The 22,709-nt window shown below is 48.1% G+C and overlaps 1 protein-coding gene across 2 annotated transcripts in view; it reads left to right on the top strand.

Annotated features, from left to right (window-relative positions):
• The window catches only part of LOC138514207 (uncharacterized), a 551,131-nt gene that overhangs the window by 455,876 nt on the left and 72,546 nt on the right, over positions 1-22,709 (top strand). For both annotated transcript variants that reach the window (XM_069629548.1, XM_069629547.1), the window contains one exon: positions 14,404-14,493. In XM_069629548.1, the coding sequence (XP_069485649.1) occupies positions 14,404-14,493 (90 nt within the window). The remainder of the gene's footprint in view (positions 1-14,403; positions 14,494-22,709) is intronic.

The raw sequence follows: 22,709 nt of genomic DNA, 5'->3' as shown, positions 1-22,709 counted from the left end.
CGTATTCTCATCTGATTTCCCTGGGTTATCGTGCGGATTGGAAGCTCTCATCGCTTTATCGCGATATTATTACAGCCAGAGTGACCACTCTATACTTCGACGTAAATGAACACTGCAAAAAGGCAAAATCAAAGCAACATCTCGGTCTGGAGGGAAAAGTGGAAGACATTCTGCTGAGGTTGAACTTAACAGAAATACTTATTCACAATCCCTCGAAGGTCAAAAAACAACTCGAAATGTGTGACTGGATTCGAACGATCGAAGGAGTCAGGATTCTCAATCCACCGAATCTCTTTCTGAAAGCAGAGAGAAAAGTCGGCACACTGCCACGTTATCTCCAAAAGTTCCCTGATCAAAACATTAGAAATAATTTCCTTAGGTTAAGATTAAACCTCGCGCATACTGGGGAAATTTTGTTCCAAAGAAACCAAGGTGACAAAGCAACAAAGCTCTGCAGGTCTTGCGATCCCCCGAACCTACAATCTCTTAGACACTTGTTAGAGTGCGAGGGTACCTGGATTACAAGACTGCAGTTGCTTGGAAGATTTGTTTCTGGAGAGGAGAGTTTAACACAGGACTCCTTCTGGGACAGACTTATTTCTGGCCAAGAAGTCATGCTCACTACAGCAATCGTAAAGGTTCTGGAAAAATGTTTGATAATAGAAAACTACAGTTAAAATGTGGCACAGTGTGCATGACTTATAAGTTTGACCTGTCTTGCCTAGTCACTTGGGTGGTCCTTTACACTCTGTTTTTGTATTGTTCCTGGCAAATAAGGGTTACCGTTTTTCTTTCTTTTAATTTTTGTAAAGGTTTTCTTTGTAAAACCAAAAACAAATAAATAATAACAAAAAAAAAGCATTCTCATTCCTCTGGGACGGCCTGTTCCTGCATGCGTTCCAGCCGTTGCTGATGCTGCTGCGACTCATCAGTCAACTCAGACCGTCCCGGTGCACCGGCGTGGCTGAGGCAGATTTGGTTCCCGGACCTTCTGAACATGTCAGCGTCCCCCCCCCCCCCTCTGCCCCCCAGTCAAACTACTGAGGGATGCGGATCTTCTCGCCAGGGAAGGAGGCGCCATCCTACATCACGACCAAGGATCGCTGAACCTGCAGGCCTGGCACCTGCAGCACTAGAATTCCATGGGTACGATATCCTGGCGGACTGCAAGGAGGTGCTTGCAAAGGCCAGGGCGTACTCGACTCTTAAATGCTATGGGCATAAATGGAAGAGGTTCTCTGTCTGGTGCCGTGCACACAGGATCATCCCTTTGCAGATCACGGCGCCTCAAGTGCTGCCGTACTTACTGTCGCTGGCCAAGGCGAGGCTGGCTCATGCCTCCATCAAAATCCATCTGGCAACGATCTCCCGCTACACCAGAACTCCGGGGCGGTCGTCGCTGTGGTCTCATAGCTGAAGGAGTTCATGAAAGGACTGTTCTGCTCGTTCCTGCCGGTGAAGGCTCTGGCCCCGGTGGGGGAGCTTAACGTGGTGCTGACCAGGCTCATGTGTCCGCCATTCGAGCCGCTGCATTCGGCACCATTGAAGATTCTATCATGGAAGACAGCATTTCTTGTGGCCATCACCTCCGCACGACGAGTGGGAGCGATCCTTGCCCTCTTCCGTAAACCTCCATTTCGAGGGGATTGGGTCCTCTGACGTATTCCATATCTATGACAGATAATCACCACAGCTGTGCTGCTTCGGAATATTTTCGGCGTGCTGCGTCGATACGCTGTCCTCGAGGGCCTCCATCGAGCAGACGTCACCGGATGTTGCAAGTAGGATGCACAACGCCTGTAGCCTCAGTTCTGTTTTTTCCGCGAACGTGTTCGCTTCGGAGATCTCGGCGCACCTCGGTTCTTCTGAGTTCTATTCTTTCGGTTCTTCGAACCTGTTCGTTTGTGAAGATGTCCATGATGTCTTCGTCTTCTTCTACCCCGCGGCCGGGTTTCAAGTAGTGTTGGGACTGCGGTTCCAAGATGTTGCTGATGGACCCGCATGATGCCTGCCTCTGTGAGGACCACGCCGCGGACGATTGTGACGAGTGCCAGTCGTTAACATCGAAGGCCTTGCGGGAGCATAAGAAGAAGCTTTCTGTTGGTAAGGTGGCCAAGCCTCAGACGTCGAAATCCACTGGGCTTTCGACTGACGATTCGAGGGGCGACTCTCTGCATCGTCGGCATAAGTCCAGGGGGTCTCGGTCCTGGAGTGGGTCCCGCCATTCCTCTGCCTCTTCGAGGCATTCACGGAAGCGAGGACTACGCCCGTCGGCAGGTTGCGTGTCCCAACAAGCATTCCACTCCTGCGGAATGGGATATATTTCGTAAGGAGATGATGGCGATTTTTCAATCACAGGGCTCCGTTTCGTCCGCGCCGTCGAAGGACGCCGGCAGGGAACGTGCTAGAGACGCTGTTTGCATGCCTTGGGCTCGAGCAGTCGTCGCGATCACCGGGCGCCTTCGAGGTCCCGGTCAGACAAGGTGGATCGCTCTAGCCATGCCCACTCTAGGTCCCGGTCCTCGAGACCGTCAGAGCCTGTGAGGTCTTCAAAGAAGACATCGACGCCTTCCACGCCGAGGCATCGAAGGACTCCCTCGAGGCTCTGCCTCCGAGGAGGCCGTCAACGCCATCGGCGCCAAGGCTGTTGAAGGACACGCTCGGGGCTCTGCCCTCGAGGCCTGTGTAGAAGCCATCTGTGCCATGCTCGCCATCAACGCCCTCAACGCCTTTTGAGGAGGTGCCCCGGAGACCGGTGGAATCTCCGAGAAAGGCCCTGTAGAAGTCAGTGAGGTGTGTATTTCAGCCTTTTTCAGTGCCCTCATCCAGGGATTTGTTCCAGCCTCTGGATTACATCTGAGGTGGATGAAGGGTATGATGAAGGTATGGTTCCTGTAGAGGTTCCTGATGAACTCTTGTCTGGTCATAGCCGGCTGGAAGACCTGCATCAGTCTTTGCATGACGCCAGTGGTCTGGACACCTCGCCGGAGGTTGAGTTCGGTAGGCCTGAGCCTGGCATGCACGCTGAGTCCTCATACCAGCGCCTTATGTCGAGGGTGACGGAATACTTGGGGTGGTCTGCGCCACCAGTGGGTTTTCTGCAGGATGCCTGATGGATATCCTTGACCAAGATCCACCAACTGACCCGCTACTGCCATTCCATATGGCTTTGCAAAGAAGGGTGGCAGCGGCTTGGACTGCTCCGGAGAGTCTCCCGGCAGTGAGCAAGTCTTTGCCGCAGAAATACCGTCCAGCCAGTAGCGACCCCAGCTACTTGACTACGCACCCCACTCCGGAGAGTTTGGTGGTGCAGGCGGCTACGGCCCCGGCAAAATGGGCATCGTACCCTACCATCCCTCCTGATAGGGACGACAAACGTTTTGATGGCTGGACGAAGAAAGTGTTTTCTTCAGGGGGTATGGCTTTACAGGCAGCCAACTCTGTGTGTGCCTTAGCACGTTTCACTCATACTCTGTGGAATTGTCTCTTTGGCGGCTGAACATATTCCCGAAGGGGAGGAACGGGATGGTTTTCTTGCTCTTGTTCAAGATGGCAAGGATGCCATGTGTCAACCCATTCGGTCGGGTCTGGAAATGGCAGATTGCGTCAGCCGGTCCATGGCAGCGAGCACCGTAATGTGGAGATTTGCGTGGTTGAGGAAGTCAGGGTTTGCTCCTGATGTACAAGCCTGGCTTCTCAACATGCCCTTTGATGGTGAACATCTTTTTGGCAGCAAGGCTGACGAGAGCCTTGATAGGTTGCAGACCTCCAAAGCTGCAGCGAAGTCGTTGAGCGTTGCAGTTCGCCAACCTCTGCCTTTTTGTCCTAGGGGACAGCAATGGAGGGGAGGTTCCTTTCGATATTACTCATCCTTTGGTAGATCGAAAGGAGCTGCAAGTCAAAGGGGCCACCGTAGGAGTACCAGAGGTGGAAAACCAGGTACTCAAAGTGCCAAGGCCGCTCGGGCAGTTGCCTCTTTACCCTCAGGCAATGCCGCAGCCGCATCAGCTCAGTCATGAGGCCATGTCCCATGGTTCGCCGGTTGGGGGAAGGCTGGCACAGCATCTTGTAGGATGGCGTGCCATTACTTCAGATGTGTGGGTTCTGGAGATCATAGCCCACGGCTACTGTCTTGCTTTCCGGCAGAGGCCTCACGACAATCCACCAGGGAATCTCTCTTTGAAGGGTCTGGATCCGCTCCTTGCGCTGGAAATACAATCCCTGCTGGAGAAAGGCACCATAGAACCCTTATTTTTTGATTTCGAAGAAAGACGGAGGTTTGAGACCCATCATGGACTAGCGTGGTTTGAACAAGTTCAAATGGTTGCTCTCTCTCTCGAGTCCTCCAGGCCCTTCAACTTCAGGACTGGTTGGTGTCTCTCGACCTCAAGGACGTTTACTTTCATGTGCCGATCCATCCCAAGCACAAGAAGTACCTGAGGTTCGCAGTTGGCGACTCGCACTTTCAGTTTCGGGTCCTGCCGTTCGTATTGACCTCCGCCCCGAGGGTTTTCACCAAGCTCGTGGTGGTGGTGGCAGCATATCTCAGGAAAGGGGGGATTCACGTCTACCCCTACCTGGACGATTGGTTGATCAGGGCGCACTCTCCTGAGCAAGGACTGGATCATCTGTCAGTCACCTGCCACTCCGTTCACAAGCTGGGCTTCTCCCTCAACTTAGAGAAGTCCCACTTGACGCCAACTCAGCAGCTCCAGTACATCGGAGCAGTGCTCAACACGTCCCTGGGGCAGTGTTTCCGTCCCCAGGTGAGGGCTCATCACATTCAGCAGATGGTGCACAAGTTGTAACATGCCAAGAGTCTCCCGGCGTTCGAGTTCTTGAGGTTGCTTGGCCTCATGGCATCCTGCATTCTTCTGGTGCCAGAGGCCAGGTTGCGGATGCGATCTCTGCAATGGGCTCTCAAGATTCAGAGCACAGTCCTCCGGCAGGATGTCTGACCCCATTCAGGTGCCGGCCTCGGTCGCCCAGGACCTTCTGTGGAGGGCCGTTGAAGGCAATCTGATGAGGGGGGGGCTCCATTTTGGCAACCTTGGCCGGAGGTGACGATCGTGACGGATGCATCCTTCACGGGATGGGGAGCTCATGCCAACGAGTTGACAGTCAGTGGTTGTTGGTCTCCGTCTGAGTCCAGATTCCATATCAATCTGTTGGAGCTGAGGGCCGTCAGGCTTGCCCTGAAGGCTTTTCTGCCGACTGTGCGAGAAAAGGATGTCCTGATTCTGACGGACAACACAGTGGCCATGCACTACCTCAACAAAAAAGGGGGGGTAGGAGGCAGGGTCACTTCCTCTGTGAAATTTCGATCCCGTGAGTTCATCTGGCCGGAGACGAAAACGAGACGGCGGACGCTCTGAGGAGGCAGAGCGCGATCTCTTACGAGTGGGAGCTGGCTCAGGAGATTCTCCTGGAGATCTTCGCCTTTTGGGGCACCCCACAAGTGGGTCTCTTCGCCTCCAGTATCAACAGGAAGTGCGAAAGGTTCTGCTTGCTGGAATTTCCTCCAAGAGGAGCCTTAGGGGACGCGTTCATGGTGGAGTGGTCCTTTCCACTGCTGTACGCGTTTCCTCCAGTCCTGGTCATGCCGCAAGTGCTGCGGAGGTTACGGAGGTTCGGTTCCCGGATGTTCCTCATTGCTTTGGCATGGGCCCGGAGAATGTGGTACCCGGACCTTCTTGACTTGTCCATCTGCCCTCCACGCCGTCTTCCCTACCGAGACGATCTGCTCTCACAGGAGGGGGGTCAGGTTCTCCATCCTGAGGTCAGATCCCTCAACCTTCACGCTTGGCTTCCGAAAGGTAGAGGTATAAGGATTGGGACCTCCCTGAAGACGTGATGGAGGTGTTGCTTTCAGCCAGACGGCCTGCAACAAAGTCCCTGTACCGTTGCCATTGGAGAAAGTTCTGCGACTGGTGCAGGGTCAAGAATGTGGATCCTTTTTCATGCGACATTCCTGTGGTTCTGTCATTTTTGCTTTCGTTAGCCCACAAGGGCCTGCAAGTGGGTACCATTAAAGGTTACCTGGCGGCGCTGTCCATATTTAAGCACTCGTCTGAGGAGTGTTCTTATTTCAAAATTCCTTTAATATCTCATTTTCCGAAAGGGCTCACTAATGTGTTTCACCGTCACGTTTCCAGGTGCCCGGTTGGGATTTGAACCTTGTTCTAAAATTCCTGATGGGTGCTCCATTTGAACCTTTACATTCCTGTCCTTTTAGACTGTTGACCCTTAAAACTGTATTTTTAGTAGCAGTTACTTCCACTCGCAGAGGGTTTTTCCTTCCTTTCTTCTGAAAGTGGTGTTGGAATTTAATTTAAGCCAGAAGGTCATTCTTCCGGCATTTTATCCTCCTCCGCATCCTGGTAAGGAAGAGGAGAGGCTCCATAGGTTGGATCCTAGGAGAGCTTTAAGTTTCTACATTTCAGGCATGTCCCGGGTCAGAGTGGACGATCAGCTCTTCATAGGTTACGCTGGAAGGCGTTTGAGACAAGCTGTTACTAAGCAGACTTTGTCTAGATGGATGATCCTGGCAATTTCTGAATGTTACCGCTTGGTGGGTAAGGTCCCTCCGGTAGGCTTACGGGCCCATTCTACTAGGGGTATGGCTGCCTCTACTGCCCTGCAGAGGGGTGTTCCTATTCGTAACATCTGTGAAGCAGCCACTTGGTCTTCGGTCCATACATTTGTAAGACACTACTCCCTAGATTCTATCCATGGCCAGGATCTGGCCTTTGGCAAGGCGGTCCTTTACTCTGCAATTTGATTGGCTATTCTAAATTTCTAAATTCTAAATTCTTTTCCCTCCTCCATACGTTGGTACTGCTTTGGGAGTCTGTCATAGATATGGAATACGTCAGAGGACCCAATCCCCTCGAAGAACAAGTTACTCTCTTACCTGGTAATATTCTTTCGATGGGATGGTCTGACGACTTATTCCATATTGCTCCCTGCCCCGCTACAGAATTTCTTTTGCGATTTCAGCTTACGTTTCCGCAAGGCTTTCTGTGGTCATACTGGCAGAAGATTGGTGCCACACGTTCCGGGAAAAAACTACATCTGAGGCTACATGCGTCGTGCGTCCTACTTCCTACTTGTAACATCCGGTGACGTCGGCTCGACGGAGACCCTCGAGGACAGTGTATCGAGGTCATTGACGCAGACATTGAACATTTTCCAAAGCAGTGTAGCTGTGGTGATTATCTGTCATAGATATGGAATATGTCGTCAGACCATCCCATCGAAAGAACGTTACCAGGTAAGAGAGTAACTTGTTCATCTGACATTCCACGAGCCGAGGGTAGTGCTGAGGACACACCCCTCCTTCATGCCCAAGGTGCCATTGGACTTCCATCTCAACGAGCCCTTGGTGTTAACTGTTTTCTTCTCGTCGCGTTTGTCGCAGGCTGAGAGGACTTTGCAATTGCAGGATGTGGCTAGAGCGCTGAAGTTCTACGTGGACTGCACAAAAAGTTTTCGGAAGACATCACAGCTGTTTGCAAACTTTGGCCCTGTGAACCAAAGGAAGGCTCTCCGTCTGCATCATGCACTGGTACCGGTTGGCAAACCGACCGTTGCCCGGGCGCCCGAGAGCCCATTCGACCAGAGCGATCGCTGCTACTATGGCGTTCCTGTCTGGTGTGCCCCTGCTGAACATCTGCAGGGCTGCTACGTGGAGGTCGACACACACCTTCATGAGATTGTACTGTGTCGACCGGGATTCCAGTGAGGAGTCCAGAGCTTGCCAGGCAGTGCTGCGCAACCTGTTCGCTTGAAGGTGAGCCTGGTGAGGAGGTAGGAGATGCTTAATGTTGAGTTGTTGAAATGCTTAATATTCAGCCTTGCCACCTCCTGCGGTTGTGCATGTGTGTACTGCTATGTATTCATGAGCATGTGAATCCATGCTAGACACCATGCTGGAGAAGGAATAAGTTACTTACCTGTAACTGTTGTTCTCTAGCATGGGTCTGGCATGGATTCACATGCAAACCCTCCCTCCTACCCCTTTGCGGCTCTTCTATTGGTCTTACTGCCACTTTACGTGGTACCAAATCTGAAGATGGCTGCCAGAGGAGGGGCTTAGGTAGAGGGCAGTCATTGGCTGGGGGCAGTATGACGCAGAGACCAGTGATTGGTTATTAGTAGAAAGACTGTTCAGAAATGAAACTGAAATTGATTTTTTCTTTACCGAGGATTCCCAGCCTGACGGGGAATATTCATGAGCATGTGAATCCATGCCAGACCCATGCTGGAGAGCAACAGTTAAAGGTAAGTAACTTGTTTCTTACTTACCTGTAACTATTGTTTTCCAGCATGGGTCTGGCATGGATTCACATGCGAACCCTCCCTCCTGCCTCTCTGTGGCTCTTCTGAGTCATACTGCCACTTTACGTGCCACCAAATCTGAAGATGGCTGCCAGAGGAGGTGCTTAGGGAGAGGGCAGTCATTGGCTGGGGCAGTATGACCCAGAGCTCGGTTTCTAGGAGAAAGACAGTTTGTACGTGAAAGTGAAACTGGTTTTTCTTTTACTGAGGATTCTCGGCCTGATGACAGGCAATATTCATGAGCATGTGAATCCATGCCAGACCCATGCTGGAGAACAGTAGTTACAGGTAAGTAACTTGTTTCCTGTGTGCATGCTCTGCGTTTATTACCGCTTTGGGGACGTTTGGCCACTGCTATCCTTGTTTTCCTGCTCCAAAACCTATTTCCCCAGTCTCCCAGTGACTCTTCTTTCCTCCTCTTCTCTTTCACTTTGCCCCCTTTCCCGTCTCCTGTTCATCAAATTGTGTGCATCTATTTCGTCATCCCCTGATCACTGTTAACAATGTCTTCCCAATCTTATATGGTGTGCTCTTCTTCTGCCGTGTCAGTTTGGTTATTGTTCAAGTCCTGTCCCCTATTGTCTATTTTAAATTGTATGCGTCCGGCTGTCCACCCCTGTTGATTTGCTCCCTTCTCGTTTTCTTTTCCTTTTCCCTCCATCTCCCTTTCCATGGCCTTTTCTGCTTCCTTGACCACACTGCCGAGTTGCTGCTGTGTGCTCTTTTTAATGTCGTTTAAATATTTCCGCCTCTCCTTCTCATACTTGCTAATAGTGCCTGTGTTATCCTCCTTTACTTTTATGTGTTCCTTCCTTATCTTGAGGCACTCGTTTAGGATTCGTATAACCTGCAGCTGGTTTTAACAATGGATATATCATATAGGAAGGGGGTGTTGGCCTTCCCCGCTCCTCCTCCTTACCTGTCTTTTTTCTTTTTCTTCGTACACTTTTCAAAGCACTAAAATGTCCTGCTTATTTATGAGCTTTTCTCCTTTGTATGTAGCTGACAAACATGAATACATACTTTTGATAAAATCTTTATCACATGTTCCCTCTCCTGGCCATGCTTTATAGCACTTTCCCACTGTGTTGTGCATCCATTGAAAATGGTACTTGGGGCGTTTTTCGCAACACATGATTAAGTGGGGCATCCTTCTGCTAGGAAGTCATTGTCCCTGCCTTTAAAAATATTTATCTCTCCCTTTTCCCTCTTTTTCTTTTTAATTTTAAACTTTTACACTTTTACTTCTTCAATGAAACCCACTTGCTCAATGTTTTACTTACCACTTCACTCGAACTCCCCATTTTCATTCACTCCGGCCTTCTCCACAGGCCCCAGGCTTTCACACCTTGCACTCAGTAATTGCACACAGTGGCCTTCTCCCCAGGCCCACCACCTTAACAACCAGAGGCATTGCTAGGTCAGGATGAGGGGGCTATAGACCCCGGGTCTTTTGGTTGTAGCCCTGGATAGAAGCTCCGGGGTTAAAACCAAAAAGGCTTGCTAGCCCCCAGTCACGACAATCCCAAAATTGCATAGTCCCAGATCTTTTCCAGACCTAGCAACACCCCTATTAAGAACAATGCCTTATGTTAGTAGGTTAAAAAAATTCATTACCCCCCCTTCGATCGACTGCATCACTTGCTCGTATTTTCAACAGCCACATCAAACAAATAATACAATCACTTCTCACAAGACAGACTGTTGCTACTTACAAAACATGTGTGCGCATAGCCCTTAAAACAATTCTTCCCCAAAGGAAAATAAAATGGTGCAACTATACCATATATGCACTTCAGTCAGAGTGAAGGCCGCACTGGACCAGGCAGACTTTTGGGAAGGGGTGTCCACGGACCTCTTGGCTCGAGCTCTTTGTACTGGCCAACGGACGCTGTCGCGCACTACTCTCCGAGTACGGCTGGAATTCCCATGCCTCGGTCGAATAGCAGAGATCTCGCTGGGGCCTCCAAAAATTTATCGGGTGTCACTTTGTAGCCCACCAAGAAGAACTGCAAAAGTAGTCAAAAAAGCAGTGTACATCGGTGCAAGAAGTAACACCGTTTTATTCAGGGCCCCAGATGCAGCTGGGACAGCAAATTCAAACAGAACACGGAATAGAACTGCATGAAAAGGTGCCCCTAAAGTTAGGATTTTTGTACAATGCAAAGTAATTGGTATTCTTAATCGTGTGACATGAATCTCCCCACACCGAGCCGATTGGCTCCTACACATTGGACCCCTGTATAAAAGCACACATTTAATAATTGGATCCACAATCCTTCCCAGACTGCTCGCAATTACATCATGTGACATCACAATCCACCCCAATTTCCACAACACAAAATCAATTAATTGACACATTTCTGACAACCAGCAGATCTTTATTCAACTGCCCTGGTTGCCTCATCCTGATTCTCATGGGAAGACCTACTCACCATGTCCCCGCCAGAGCCTTAAACCACGGTTTCATTGTTATAAAGATGTTGCGTATTGCGGACACTCTAACCCTTTTCCCAGGTAAAATGTAATACAGAGCAATTTGAAACCACAGTGGTTATGTTTGGCTCCATTAGAAAATCGCGTTTTACATGTTATTTTGAATTATAATCCTGTCAAGCATTCTTTGTTTGCTAGCGAAACCTGTGAGCTCTAATCTGTGACCTCGAAAAGTAACAAACTTGTTTGCTTCATACACTGCTAGCCTGGGATTGTGGAATTTGCAATCATTACCAGCCTCTCTGACTTTGTCGCGCATTAAAAAGCTCACATACGTTTTCTACAAAAGCAAGCTTTTTATTTACAGTGTTCCATCCTACTACTAGTTTTAATTGTACTTACCAGTGCTACTGCATTTCTATATTCATTTGTTTATAGTTTTTATGTCAGACCCGTGGAGAAGGAGCCCCCTCCCCTTTTACAGTGCTACTCTCGCAGTTGAAAAGTATGTTCCATTTTACTGCATTGAACTTGCATTTTAATTACAAGCCTATGCTGGAAATGGGAGTTTGGCCTTCTGTTGGCAAAATCAATAGAATTTGAACAGGCAGGTTTAGACTTGACATTGCTTGCGGAGAAGGCCAAATGTCATGTCCTGAATTTTTAAATTAATATTATGAATGCAGAATGTAACACATTACTTTGTTTAATCAAGGAAGTTCTACAAGTACCCGAGCCAAAAAAGAAACTGAAATTACCAGGGTTTGGAGAAATTGAATGTTGGGTAAAATGAAGTGTTGGAACAACGTGCGTTTCAGCAGCTAAACCTAGCTTAAGAGAACAAGATTGTTAAAACAACTGGAAGTATTTGAAGTAAAATACAGATTCTAGGGTATATCCATAATTTGGAACCACAAATACCTGTATAAACAATTTCCCCATATGTGGGGAAAATTGCAACAATGCTTAAGAATGAGGTACACCATAATGCCCACTTTTGAGATTGAAGGTGCATGGATGAAAATAAACGGAGAACCACATATCGCCTCAATCTGAAGAGAGATACATTGAAACTCTACAGCACATGCTTTTAGAATGTTAGCCCATTGGTTCATTTTGGGTGAAGTATTTGAATATATAGGAACGTAACTCCAATGTTTTGAATGATAATGACCTATAGTACAGGCTCCTTATTTGCATATATTGGCCTTTTTGAATACTTGTAACCATATTGAAACAAGCCTACCTAATGAACTTGGGTATATTTCCTGGCTTCTGGGAATTATTGAGGACATTGGTATAACCATGTGAATGGAGTTGTGATGTAATAGACTTAAATATGTACTATCAATTCTCTTATATTTATTAACTATGAATAAAGGGTTTGTGTAAAGCGAATTATACAATATGTATGCTAGATTGTGTTTTATTTCACAATTTTATGGCATCATAGGGAACACCTCCCCCACCCCGTTCTTGCCAATTCAATGTAACTTCTGTTGCATTCACAGGTAGCATTCAGCTGGTCATGGTCTGCAAATCGGCCATACGGGATTTTCCGGGTTTGCGTTTTATGCATTATGCTTTGCATGCGAATTCCAAATTAGAAGCTGTTTGGTCAAAGCATATTGAACAACATTTTTGGAAAGACATCTGGAGATTGTTACAACTGACTGCCCCTGCATCAGGATGTTTGGATGCTTTAAAAGATTGGGGGACGGTGACATTCATGGGAGTAAATAGTACTCTTGTGCCTCTAGATCTTAGTCGCCTGGATTGAGTTCATGAACCCACCACCTCTGCTATGAGTATGCTTTGGTTTAGACTGAGTGAAAAAAATACTGAGGTGATGATACCTGCAGTTGTAGGGAGTGGAGGAGGCGTGGGTTAGAGGTGTGTTTGAGAAGAGTGTGGGGCTCTCCCCCACCTCCCACCTTCAACACAGTAAATAACTTGGTTGCATTATGGACTCCGAAATGCCACTTTCATATCAACTCAGTGATGAAAAGCTGTTTTCTCCGCATAGGCATCCTTCGCCACGTCTTTACTTTCCTATCCTTTGCACACAGTCACTGCTATCTTTCCCATCCTCTTTTCTCATAGATTATGCCAACTCACTATCCTTAGGAGCACTCGCATCACATTTGAGAAAACTAGGATTGCAAAATCCTACCACAAGACTCCTCTTAGTTTTAGTCCCTAGAGAAACTAATCTCTTCCACCCTCCGAGTTCTCCACTGGCTTCCGGTTCATGTGCGATCTCTCTCAAGGCGATGTGCATCACTCATTGAGACTTCTACAACAAAGGACCTGAATACCTGCAGCAAAAATGTACTCGCTACAGGCCGAAAGGAAACCTCAGATTGGTCTCAGCACTTCTACTTTTATACTTCCAGTGACCCAATGAACTCGTGTGATGGGCCCCTCATCTTCGTACAAGAACCAACAATTTGGAACTGTCTCCCTATAATCATCCGCCGCAGAGAGAACCACCTCGCCTTCAGGAAAGCTCTCAAAACCTGTCTCTTACCCACTACCCACGTACTCTGAGGCACTTGCCCAACACAACAAACAACCTCCCTGTCTACCTCTTCCACCCTACAAATGATCAGTGCTGCCCCCACACAACCCATCCATCTGCCTTTCTACCTCACCAAGCAATATGCACTAGGCATTCAGAACTCTCCCATGCAGGAAATTGGACACTCGCAGGACTGAGGTAGGTGAGGGATGAAGGGGGATTAGCGAGTGGTGTCTCTATAGAAGACTGAGCACTCCAGGAGACGGCAATGGTATGGATGAGCTCCATTATCCTTAGGTGACTACACATTATCACCAACACGCTTGAAGCCAACCTAGTTTTTTTTACTCTACAAAGATAGTGCAGACAGCAGGACTTGCGCTGGTTGGTATCTGTGTTTTATCTCACAATTGTGCATGTAATTTGAATGTCAACTGCATGTTGGCCATCGAAGCAGGTGTCCTGCACATAACCTACAGCAGAGCCCTCAACTGTAAACAGTTGCCTTGGGGTTTGACAGGCTTTTACATCACCATCACCCTCTCGCTCTGCAACCCATGGAATACAATGGAGTCCCACAAAGAATTTGGTCCAGCTGTTATGTAGTCACTGATGCACCACTCTTCCTTATACCTTTGCAAGCTTTGCTGCATGGAAACATTTCCTTTTCGTAGTCCTCTCTGCTTATCACTGTTTTGGCAATAAATGTTAGCTCTCATTGTACAGCTCCAGTCATTTACATGTGTGCTTAGACCACGGTCTTCCGAAGGGTGTTCATCCACCACAGCGCTTTGAGGCCATACCAATGGCAGTAGGGGTTATACAAATATCAAATACCATAACATCATATCAATATTATTGTAATTGAGAATTGTCTCCTTTCCATTTCTTATCACATCAAACCTGATTTTTCATTTTCAATATTTTGAATAACTGTTTGTTTTACACCTAAATAACTAGATTAACCGAAGAAATTGAGCTGCTTCATAGGCACACCAGTGACATTAATGGCTCATGTTTTCATTAAGCAAACGTATGTACCCTTTTGTTACTGTGTAATCCAGTCTTATTTTAATATCTCAATTGTTTACATGGGCATATTTCAGGCACATGTATCAGTTTGACTATGGGCACAAGGACTATTACCAGGCTCGAGAAGAAGTGGAAGAAGCCTACATGATGAAGGTAGCAGACAGGTAACCAGCGTTTGCTTCATGTATGTGTTCACCTGATGCTATCCATGTACTGCCCCTGTACCCCCAACCTGTGAAAGTATGTACCTTTTATGTGTGGTTGAATCTAAAAAGAAATCGCACCTATTCATTCCTTGCAACCTGTGCGAATGTGCTTGAGCAACGTGAGGCCTGGTAACCAGGGTTTCCAATTCCAAATAGTCATCGTCTTGTGTGTTGGTATGGCAGGAAGCAAGTGGAAGGCAGTGTGGGTACTCAGTGATTTCGTCGCTGATAAAAATATTGAGGGGCACTCATTATATATATTTTTTAAAACTTTATTTAAACATTTTCATTTAACATATAGAAGAAAAAGAGAAACAAACTGTGCACCAAGTGGACCCCTCCCCCCCCAGAGTCATCTTTACCGCATAAAATATACTAACAAACATAGAGAACCACGTTATCCAGTGTCACAGGGACATACTGCAATGGAAGAGAATAAGTTAATGAATCGAGGCAGGTGAGTAGACTCCTGATGAGGAGGAGATTAAGTAGTTCACATAGGGGCCCCATATGTTGGGTGGTCTTGCATGGAGTGGTAGAGTTTTAATAAATTGTCAGTCATCGCCACTCTCCTCTTGGCAAGAACCAGGAGGAGACCCACCAATTTCCGTACATGAGTCGGGACCCCGCTGGTGAGGCTTAGGAGTGCAGTTATAGGGTCCAGCTTGATTGTCTCTCCCGCAATTTCTGATATCTTCTTCAAGGTTTCTCCCCAGTAGCTGTTTACCGCTGGACAGTTCCATGCCAGGTGCAGGAAGTCAGCATCGAGAGCACCACATTGCGCACATGCTCCAGATATCTCAGTCCGTTGTCCATGGAGCCTGGACGGAGTATCATAGGTTTGATGTATGTAATTAAAATGTATTTGTTTAAATGGTGAGTTTAGCGCCACTTTCTGGATTAGTCCTAGAATAAATGCCCAATCCTCATCCGGGATGTATTTCCCCAGGGATCTTTCCCATCTAAGTTTTTTCGGACCGTAGTATTAACTAGGGTATCGTTGAGAAGGCATTTGTATAACCATGACACTAGTTTGCCCTCTCCCTGAGCCTGGATCGCACTGTCTAGTGGTTGCCACGTCTGTGGTTGGGTAGGGAAGGTGGAGAAGAGTGATTGCATAGTCTGACGTAGTCGGAAATAGATGAATATGTCTAACGCAGTGTCAGGCCCACGGTCGTGGGCTTGCTGAAGTGTTATAAAGGACCCCTCGACGAACAAATCTCCTAGCATGTTAATTTGCAGTTTACTAGCCCAACAAATGTAAACTTGTTCGTTGGTGAGTGGTACCCAGGAATACATTTCGCAGGAATGAGCAGAGAGTAGCGGACTTCGATCTTGTATTTCACCGCCATTTTTTTCCATATAGTGTACGTGGAATGGACTATGTTCAGTGTTTTTGGTAGAGTCCGTATCGTGCCCATTATGGCAGTGCGCAGCATGTGAGGGGACATTAGGGCTCGTTCGACCTGAACATGGGGCCGGACAAACTGAGTTGCATACCAGTGACTTAAAAACGAAGCCTGGGCCGCCCAAAAATGACGTTCTGGGTCAGGAAGTGCCATGCCCCCCTTCGCTACTGGTTGAATTAATGTTGTAAAAGCCACTCTTGCGGGCTTGTCGGCCCAAATCAATTTGAGTATCATGCTGCACAGTGAAAGAAGACATTTCTGTGGAAGAATGATGGGAATATTCGTGAACAAATAAAGAAGTCTGGGGAGGACTATCATCTTGACTATGGAAACGTGTCCCTAGAGAGTAAGAGGGAGCCGCTTCCATCTAGAGATTTTTGTCCCGGAGTGTTGCAACCACTTCCGTAGTTGTCTTGTAGGAGAGTGTGGTAATCTCTCGCTATTAGGATGTAACGCTCACCTGATTCCCGTAGAGGCGCCGGTCTTGACTGGGCGTATACCGTATCTTCAAAGGTGATGTGTGACACATGTAGGGGAGTTCGGGGCGAGGGTGTTTTAAGATTGGTGCAGAGATAAATTTAGTCTTCAAATCCTGGAAAGCTTGTTCCACCTCGGTAGACCATTCAAAACGTTTGTTTTTCTTTAACAAGGCAGTGATGGGCTGGACTATTCGAGAGAATTCGGGGATAAACCTGCTGTAAAAGTTAGCGAAGCCTAACATGCTTTGCACACCTTTTACGGAGGATGGTGATGGCCATTTGAGAACTGCATCGACCTTCTTTGAATCCATACGCACTCCGCCAGGTGATATGAATCCCAAGAATTCAACTTCAGTCACGTTGAAAACACATTTTTCCAACTTAGCGAAAAGTTTGTGTTGACGCAATCTTTCGAGGACCATTTTCACGTGTTTCCGATGTTCAGATTCCGATGAAGAATAAACGAGGATGTCGTCAATGTAACCAACAACACACACATCTATGAGCTCTCTGAGGACATCGTTCATAAAATATTGAAAGGCGGCCGGGGCATTGCAAAGTCCGAAGGGCATGACCTGATATTCAAATAGCCCATACTTGGTGCGGAAGGCCGTCTTCCATTCATCGCCCTCTTTTACTCGTACCAAGTGGTAAGCTCCTCTAAGATCCAGCTTTGTATATATGCATGCTTTTCTGACTTGGTCCAGGAGTTCAGGGATCAAAGGTAACAGATATCTATTCTTAACGGTGATCTGGTTCAGGGAGCGATAATCTATACAAGTTCTAAGGTCTCCTTCCTTTTTTGGAACGAAGAACAAAGCTGAAGAAGCAGGGGACTTGGAAGGACGAATAAACCCATTTGCCAGGTATTGATCCAGGTATTGTCGAAGGTGAAGGTTCTCCGGCTCGGTGAGGGCATAAATTCTACTACAAGGAGGAGTAGATCCAGGTATCAGGTCTATCTGGCAGTCATAAGACCTATGAGGAGGTAGAGAGTTAGCCTGATCCTTCCGGAAAACATCTTGGTATTCTAGGTTTTCGGGAGGTAACTGGGGAGTCTCTGAAGAAATTGCTGCCAGTGCAACACCAGGTGGAGGGTGACAAGTAGAGACACATTCTGGAAAATGGACCGTTCTTGCTCGCCAATCGATCAGAGGATTGTGTTTCTCTAACCAAGGTATTCCTAGAATAATCTGAAACTGCCTTGATCACATCGAACACGATCTTCTCATGGTGTCCATCTTGACTTACTAGCGTCACCTCTTGAGTGGTATGCGTTACTGGCCCGGAGGCTATCTCCGTACCATCCACCGTAGTAATGACGTCCTTTACAGCCTTGGGACAAAGAGTTAGATTCATCCTCAAAACCATTTCATGATCCACATAATTGCCGATGGCACCGCTGTCGACGTAAGCTTCAATTGCATGTAATCGATCCGGATTATCAGGGCTAATGAGGACCATAGGTATCACGAAATGCGAGGTCACGGAACTGGTTTTCACGCTCGGCAAGAGGACCTCTATTCTTGTCGGGCAAGGTCGTTTCCCTGCTCAGAGTTTGTAACTTTGGTAACTGCAGCTCCTACTGCCTTCTTGGCAGGTTTCACCGGACAGTCTCGAAGAAAGTGCCCTGAGTTTCCGCAATAGAGGCATAATTGCAACTGTTTTCTCCTTTCCCGCTCCTTTTGTGTTAGAGGACCTTTCAGACCCCCTATTTGCATGGGTTCCCCGGAGTCTACTCCTTTGGAAGGAGTTGGCGGTTTGGAAAATACTCGAGCATCAAACTTGGAACGATCGGCCTTCCTGTTCTGCAGTCTGTGATCTATTTGAACGACTAAGTCCTTATAGTCCGAACAATCTTGTGGGGGATTCACTACTTGGGCTAACACATCTTTGAGCTCTCCACGTAGACCTCTATAAAACAGCGTAATCCTTTTGTCCTCAGGCCATTGAGTTTCCACTATCAGTCTGTTGAAAGACGAAATATAAGCCAAAAGGTCTTGATTACCTTGTCGCAACGAAAGAAGCTCATTGTCCAAGGCCTGCCCCTGTGAATGTCTTGCGAACAGTTTTTGCATACTGAGCTGAAAAGCTTGAAAATCATGGAGGACCGGATCATCTTGATTTACTAGAGGGATCGACCAGTCTGCCGCATTGCCACTAAGGTACGAAAGCACGAAAGCTACTTTAGCTTGATCAGTTGGAAAGGCTGCTGGCCGGCATAAGAAATGCAACCGGCACTGATTGATAAATACTGCAAACCTCTTTGGGTCACCAGAAAATCGTTCGGGCGGAGCCAGAGGTACATTCCCAGGTAGGTTGATCTGCACTGGATTCATAGAGGATGTAGAAGGAAGATTTCCCCCAGATGCGGGTAACGGGGTCTGTCCGGCTTGTGACTGTAGCAATTGTCTAGCGAGATCATCTGTTCGCTCCTTAGAAATAATCAGTTCCCTTCTTAGAGCGTTCGTTTCCTGACGGGCTGCATGCACTTCTGCCCTTAGTTCCCCAAGTAACTGGGCTAGCTGGTCGGTATCCGAGGTTTCCATAGCGCCTGGACGGGAGTTTTGTGGTAGGCTTTGCGTTCTGTAACGCTCACCTGATTCCCGTAGAGGCGCCGGTCTTGACTGGGCGTATACCGTATCTTCAAAGGTGATGTGTAACACACGGCTGGCTCTTTGGGCTGGACCTCTGTGCACTGTATGTCTGACTTGAAGGGTAAGATGTCTGCAGATAGAAAATATGGGATTAAGGAACTGGGTTATTGAATGTCTCTTCCTTCTTCCCTTTCTCTTCTCCTGTAGAACCCCAAAGGTTAACGCTCTCACCTTAGGTAAGTGAACGCCGTGCTCTCCATCTGCCTCGGGGCGGGGTGCTGTAACCAGTTTCTTCACTGGATAAGGGGAGGCCTCTTGACTTCAGAGGACTGCTGTCCGTCGTTTACTGCACGAACGGTAAGTTTCGAGTAATTCTAATGTCTTTAAAGTCTTTAGTAATGATGTTTCTTGTTTTGCAGGGTTCCGGCGATGGCGGATGACGGGCTGAAGTGAGTTGAAGATGGAGCTCGTGTGATGAATAGAAGCGCCTGGAAGCACGTAAGTAAGCGCTTGTTGCCTGCTTCACGATGCGCTGTAACTGTCTTTTTATTTTGCAGGTACAAGTTCGGAGCGGCTGCAGGGTGCCGGAATACCCACTGGGTTAGATGTGGAAATGAGTAATGGCACGTGAGTATTAAAGTTCCCCAATGTCTTTAAACGCACCTTGTTTTGTCTTTCAGATGCGGATGCAGCGCCGAAGGCCTCCGGAGCGTGCGAAGAGTTGGTAAGCTTTTGTCTTCCAGATGCCGGAATGCAGTGTGAAGACCTCCGGAGCGCACGAAGAGTAGGTAAGCCTTTGTCTTTCAGATGCCGGAATGCAGCGCGAGGCGTTGGTGACAGCCGATGGACCAGGTAAGTGAAGAGCTGTCACTGAAGACCGTAATGCTATCCTGTTCTTTCTTGTCTTTATAGGTGTTGCTGAAGACTGGATTCAGGATGGTAAGCCTTTTTCCTTAGGCCCAGGATCAGATGCAGAAGACACAATGAGCGTTCTGCTGCAGAGGATGCAGAATAACGCAAAGCAAGATTCATCCATCGGGTGTGGTTTAAATAGCCTCCTGTAGTGCTTAGGTGTCTCCTTCCACAGCCACGCCTAGGTAAGAAAAGAGTTCCTGCTTTCCAGAAGAGTTCCAGTGTTCTGAATCTAGGGAGTGGCTCCTGCCCCGCCCAACAGGAAAAGTAGTTCCAAACAGAAGAGGATCAGAGGCTCAACTGGCAGGCAAGTAAGCAGCATGGTCTGCTGCAGGTAAGTCCACCCAAGCATTATGAGCCCGGCGCTTCCAGCGCTGGGACTGGGCATATTTATGAGCCTGGTGCCAGGACTGGGTCCAAAAGGTCCCAATTGGGACTGGTTGGCACTCGGAACCTGGGTTATGGATCTGCTTCCAAGGGAGTTGGGAAAACCCTGACCTTTTGGAAGCAGAGATCATGACATAGGATGCCCAGGTATCTCACCCCCGACCACTACCATTTGAGCCCAAAATCGTCTCTAAATTCCCTGGTGACATCTGAGAGCTCCCCGAATCTGATCACCTCACGCATTACAGGGTTTAAATTCGTAGACGGGTCTTTTATAAAAAGGGCCACGTCGTCTGCATAGTGTGAGACTCATCGTATGTGGGCCGAGCTTTAGACCCCTGTGCAGCTGTTGTGCCTGCAGACTGGCCGCAAGGGGCTCCATAGCCAATGCAAATAGCAGGGCCGACTGGGGGCAGCCCTGTCTAGTGCCTCTGTGTAGCGTAATGCTCGCAGACTTCAGCCTCCCCATTAGTATCTTTGACACAGGTTTTTCGTACAGGAGTGCGACTAATTTTAAGAATTGATTTCCCAGGCCCATTCTCTCCAAGACTGTGAAAAGGTAGGGCCATTCAACAGAATCTAACGCCTTTTCGGCATTGAGAAAAATCGCTGCTGCTTGGGCCGACTGGTCAACGGCTTCAATAGCGCCAAATAGGCATCTTGTACCATAGGTTGCGTTGCGCCCCGGGACGAATCCCACCTGGATGGCCAACACCAGCACAGGCATTAGCGGGAGTGCCTTGTGGCGAGGATTTTTGCTAGAATTGTATTATCTAAATTGATTAGGGAAATCGGCCTGTACGATCCGCATTCCTCGTGCGGGGGGGGAGAGGGTTTACCATTCTTATGCAGGAGAATTAGGTTTGCCTCCCGGATCGTCGGAGGGAGACAACCCTTCTCAATCGCCTCTTGAAAGACCAGCAGCAAGATGGGAGCCACAATCTGGGCAAACGATTTGTAAAACTCTCCTGTCAGGTTGTCGGGTCCATGTGCTTTGGAGCTCGGAAGCGTTTTTGTGGCCTCTTTAACCTCGTCCAGAGAGATGGGGTTGCTTAGTGGCTCTCTGTGTTTGATCTGTCCAAAGATTTTCTATCTGATCCAAGTACTGGATGAGGGAGTCACGTCCGCAGTCGCATTTTGAATTGTATAGAAGGTTCGGAAAGACACAACTATTTCGTCTTCGGTGAAGACCAGATTGCCATCGGGTTTCCTAATGTATTCTATCTGGGGGGGGGGGCTCCTATCTGCCACCAACAGCCTTGCCAGCAGTGCTCCCAGTTTTTGGCCCTCTCCATACTGATGTATCCTGTGACCCTGTACTAGAAACTTGGCCTCCCGGTCTGCGCCAGCCCTGAATTTATCGAGTTCTTTTTTCAAGGAGGCAAGAGTAAGGTTGTCTTTTTGTGCGTCATAAGCACGTTCAAGATCTTTCAAGCGTGCTTCGGTGGCTGCCAGTTCCGATCTAATCAATTTTAGTAAAACATTCTCCTTGGCGAGGCATACTCCCCTTACAAAGCATTTAAGTGTTTCCCACAGGGTCCCCATTGAGTCGACAGAATTCATATTAGTATCGAGAAAGGATGTTATTTCAGCGTGGAGCTCCTGAGCGAACACCTTATCTTGCAGGGCCCCATGTTTAAACCTCCAGGGAGGCCTGTCGCCCCTATTCCCGCCGGAGTGCCCTCAAGAGTAACCGGGGAATGGTCAAAGTGTTTGTGGAAGTATTTGGCAGTCACCCCACCATATGTTGGATTGTTTGGACACAAAGAGGTAATCCAGTCTGGAGCTGGTGTTGTGTACCCATGAGTGGAATGTATAATCGCGCATTGTGGTGTTCCTAACCCTCCACGCATCTTCAAGATTGTACACCCTGCAGATGTCATGTATCTGTAGACTAGCTTTGGAATGCGCTGCGCCAATTGACTGTGACTTATCAATGATCGGATTTAGCGTGGTATTCAAATCGCCACCCAAATGATTGTGGTTGTCCCGTACCTGCCAGATTAGTCATGACCCAGTCAAAACTGTTAGTCCCATCAACATTCGGGCCGTAGGAGTTCATCAGGTTCACATCCACTCCCTCCAGGGTTCTACATACTAGAAGGGACCTACCTGCTCTGTCGCTCTTAGTTGATTTTAACCTAAACCTTTACCTTTTACTGATGAGGATGGCCACCCCCCCCGTGCGTATGACGAGTAAGAGGATAAATACCTATGGCAACCCCAGTCCGTTGCCCATCTGCTTTTGGAGGTGGTAGGGGGTGAGGTGCGTTCCTTGGATCAATGCTACATCGGTCTTATGCCTCCTGAGGTACTGTGACACCCTACAGGCTTTGGCGGGATTGTTGCCACCCCTAATATTCCACGTTGCTACCTTGAATGGGCCAGTG

Source organism: Ambystoma mexicanum, chromosome 12 (assembly GCF_040938575.1).
Source record: "Ambystoma mexicanum isolate Mex_15411 chromosome 12, UKY_AmexF1_1, whole genome shotgun sequence".
In the NCBI taxonomy this organism is placed as follows: Eukaryota; Metazoa; Chordata; class Amphibia; order Caudata; family Ambystomatidae; genus Ambystoma; species Ambystoma mexicanum.
Note: the sequence above shows the minus strand (reverse complement) of the source record. Positions and strands in the feature narration are given on the sequence as shown.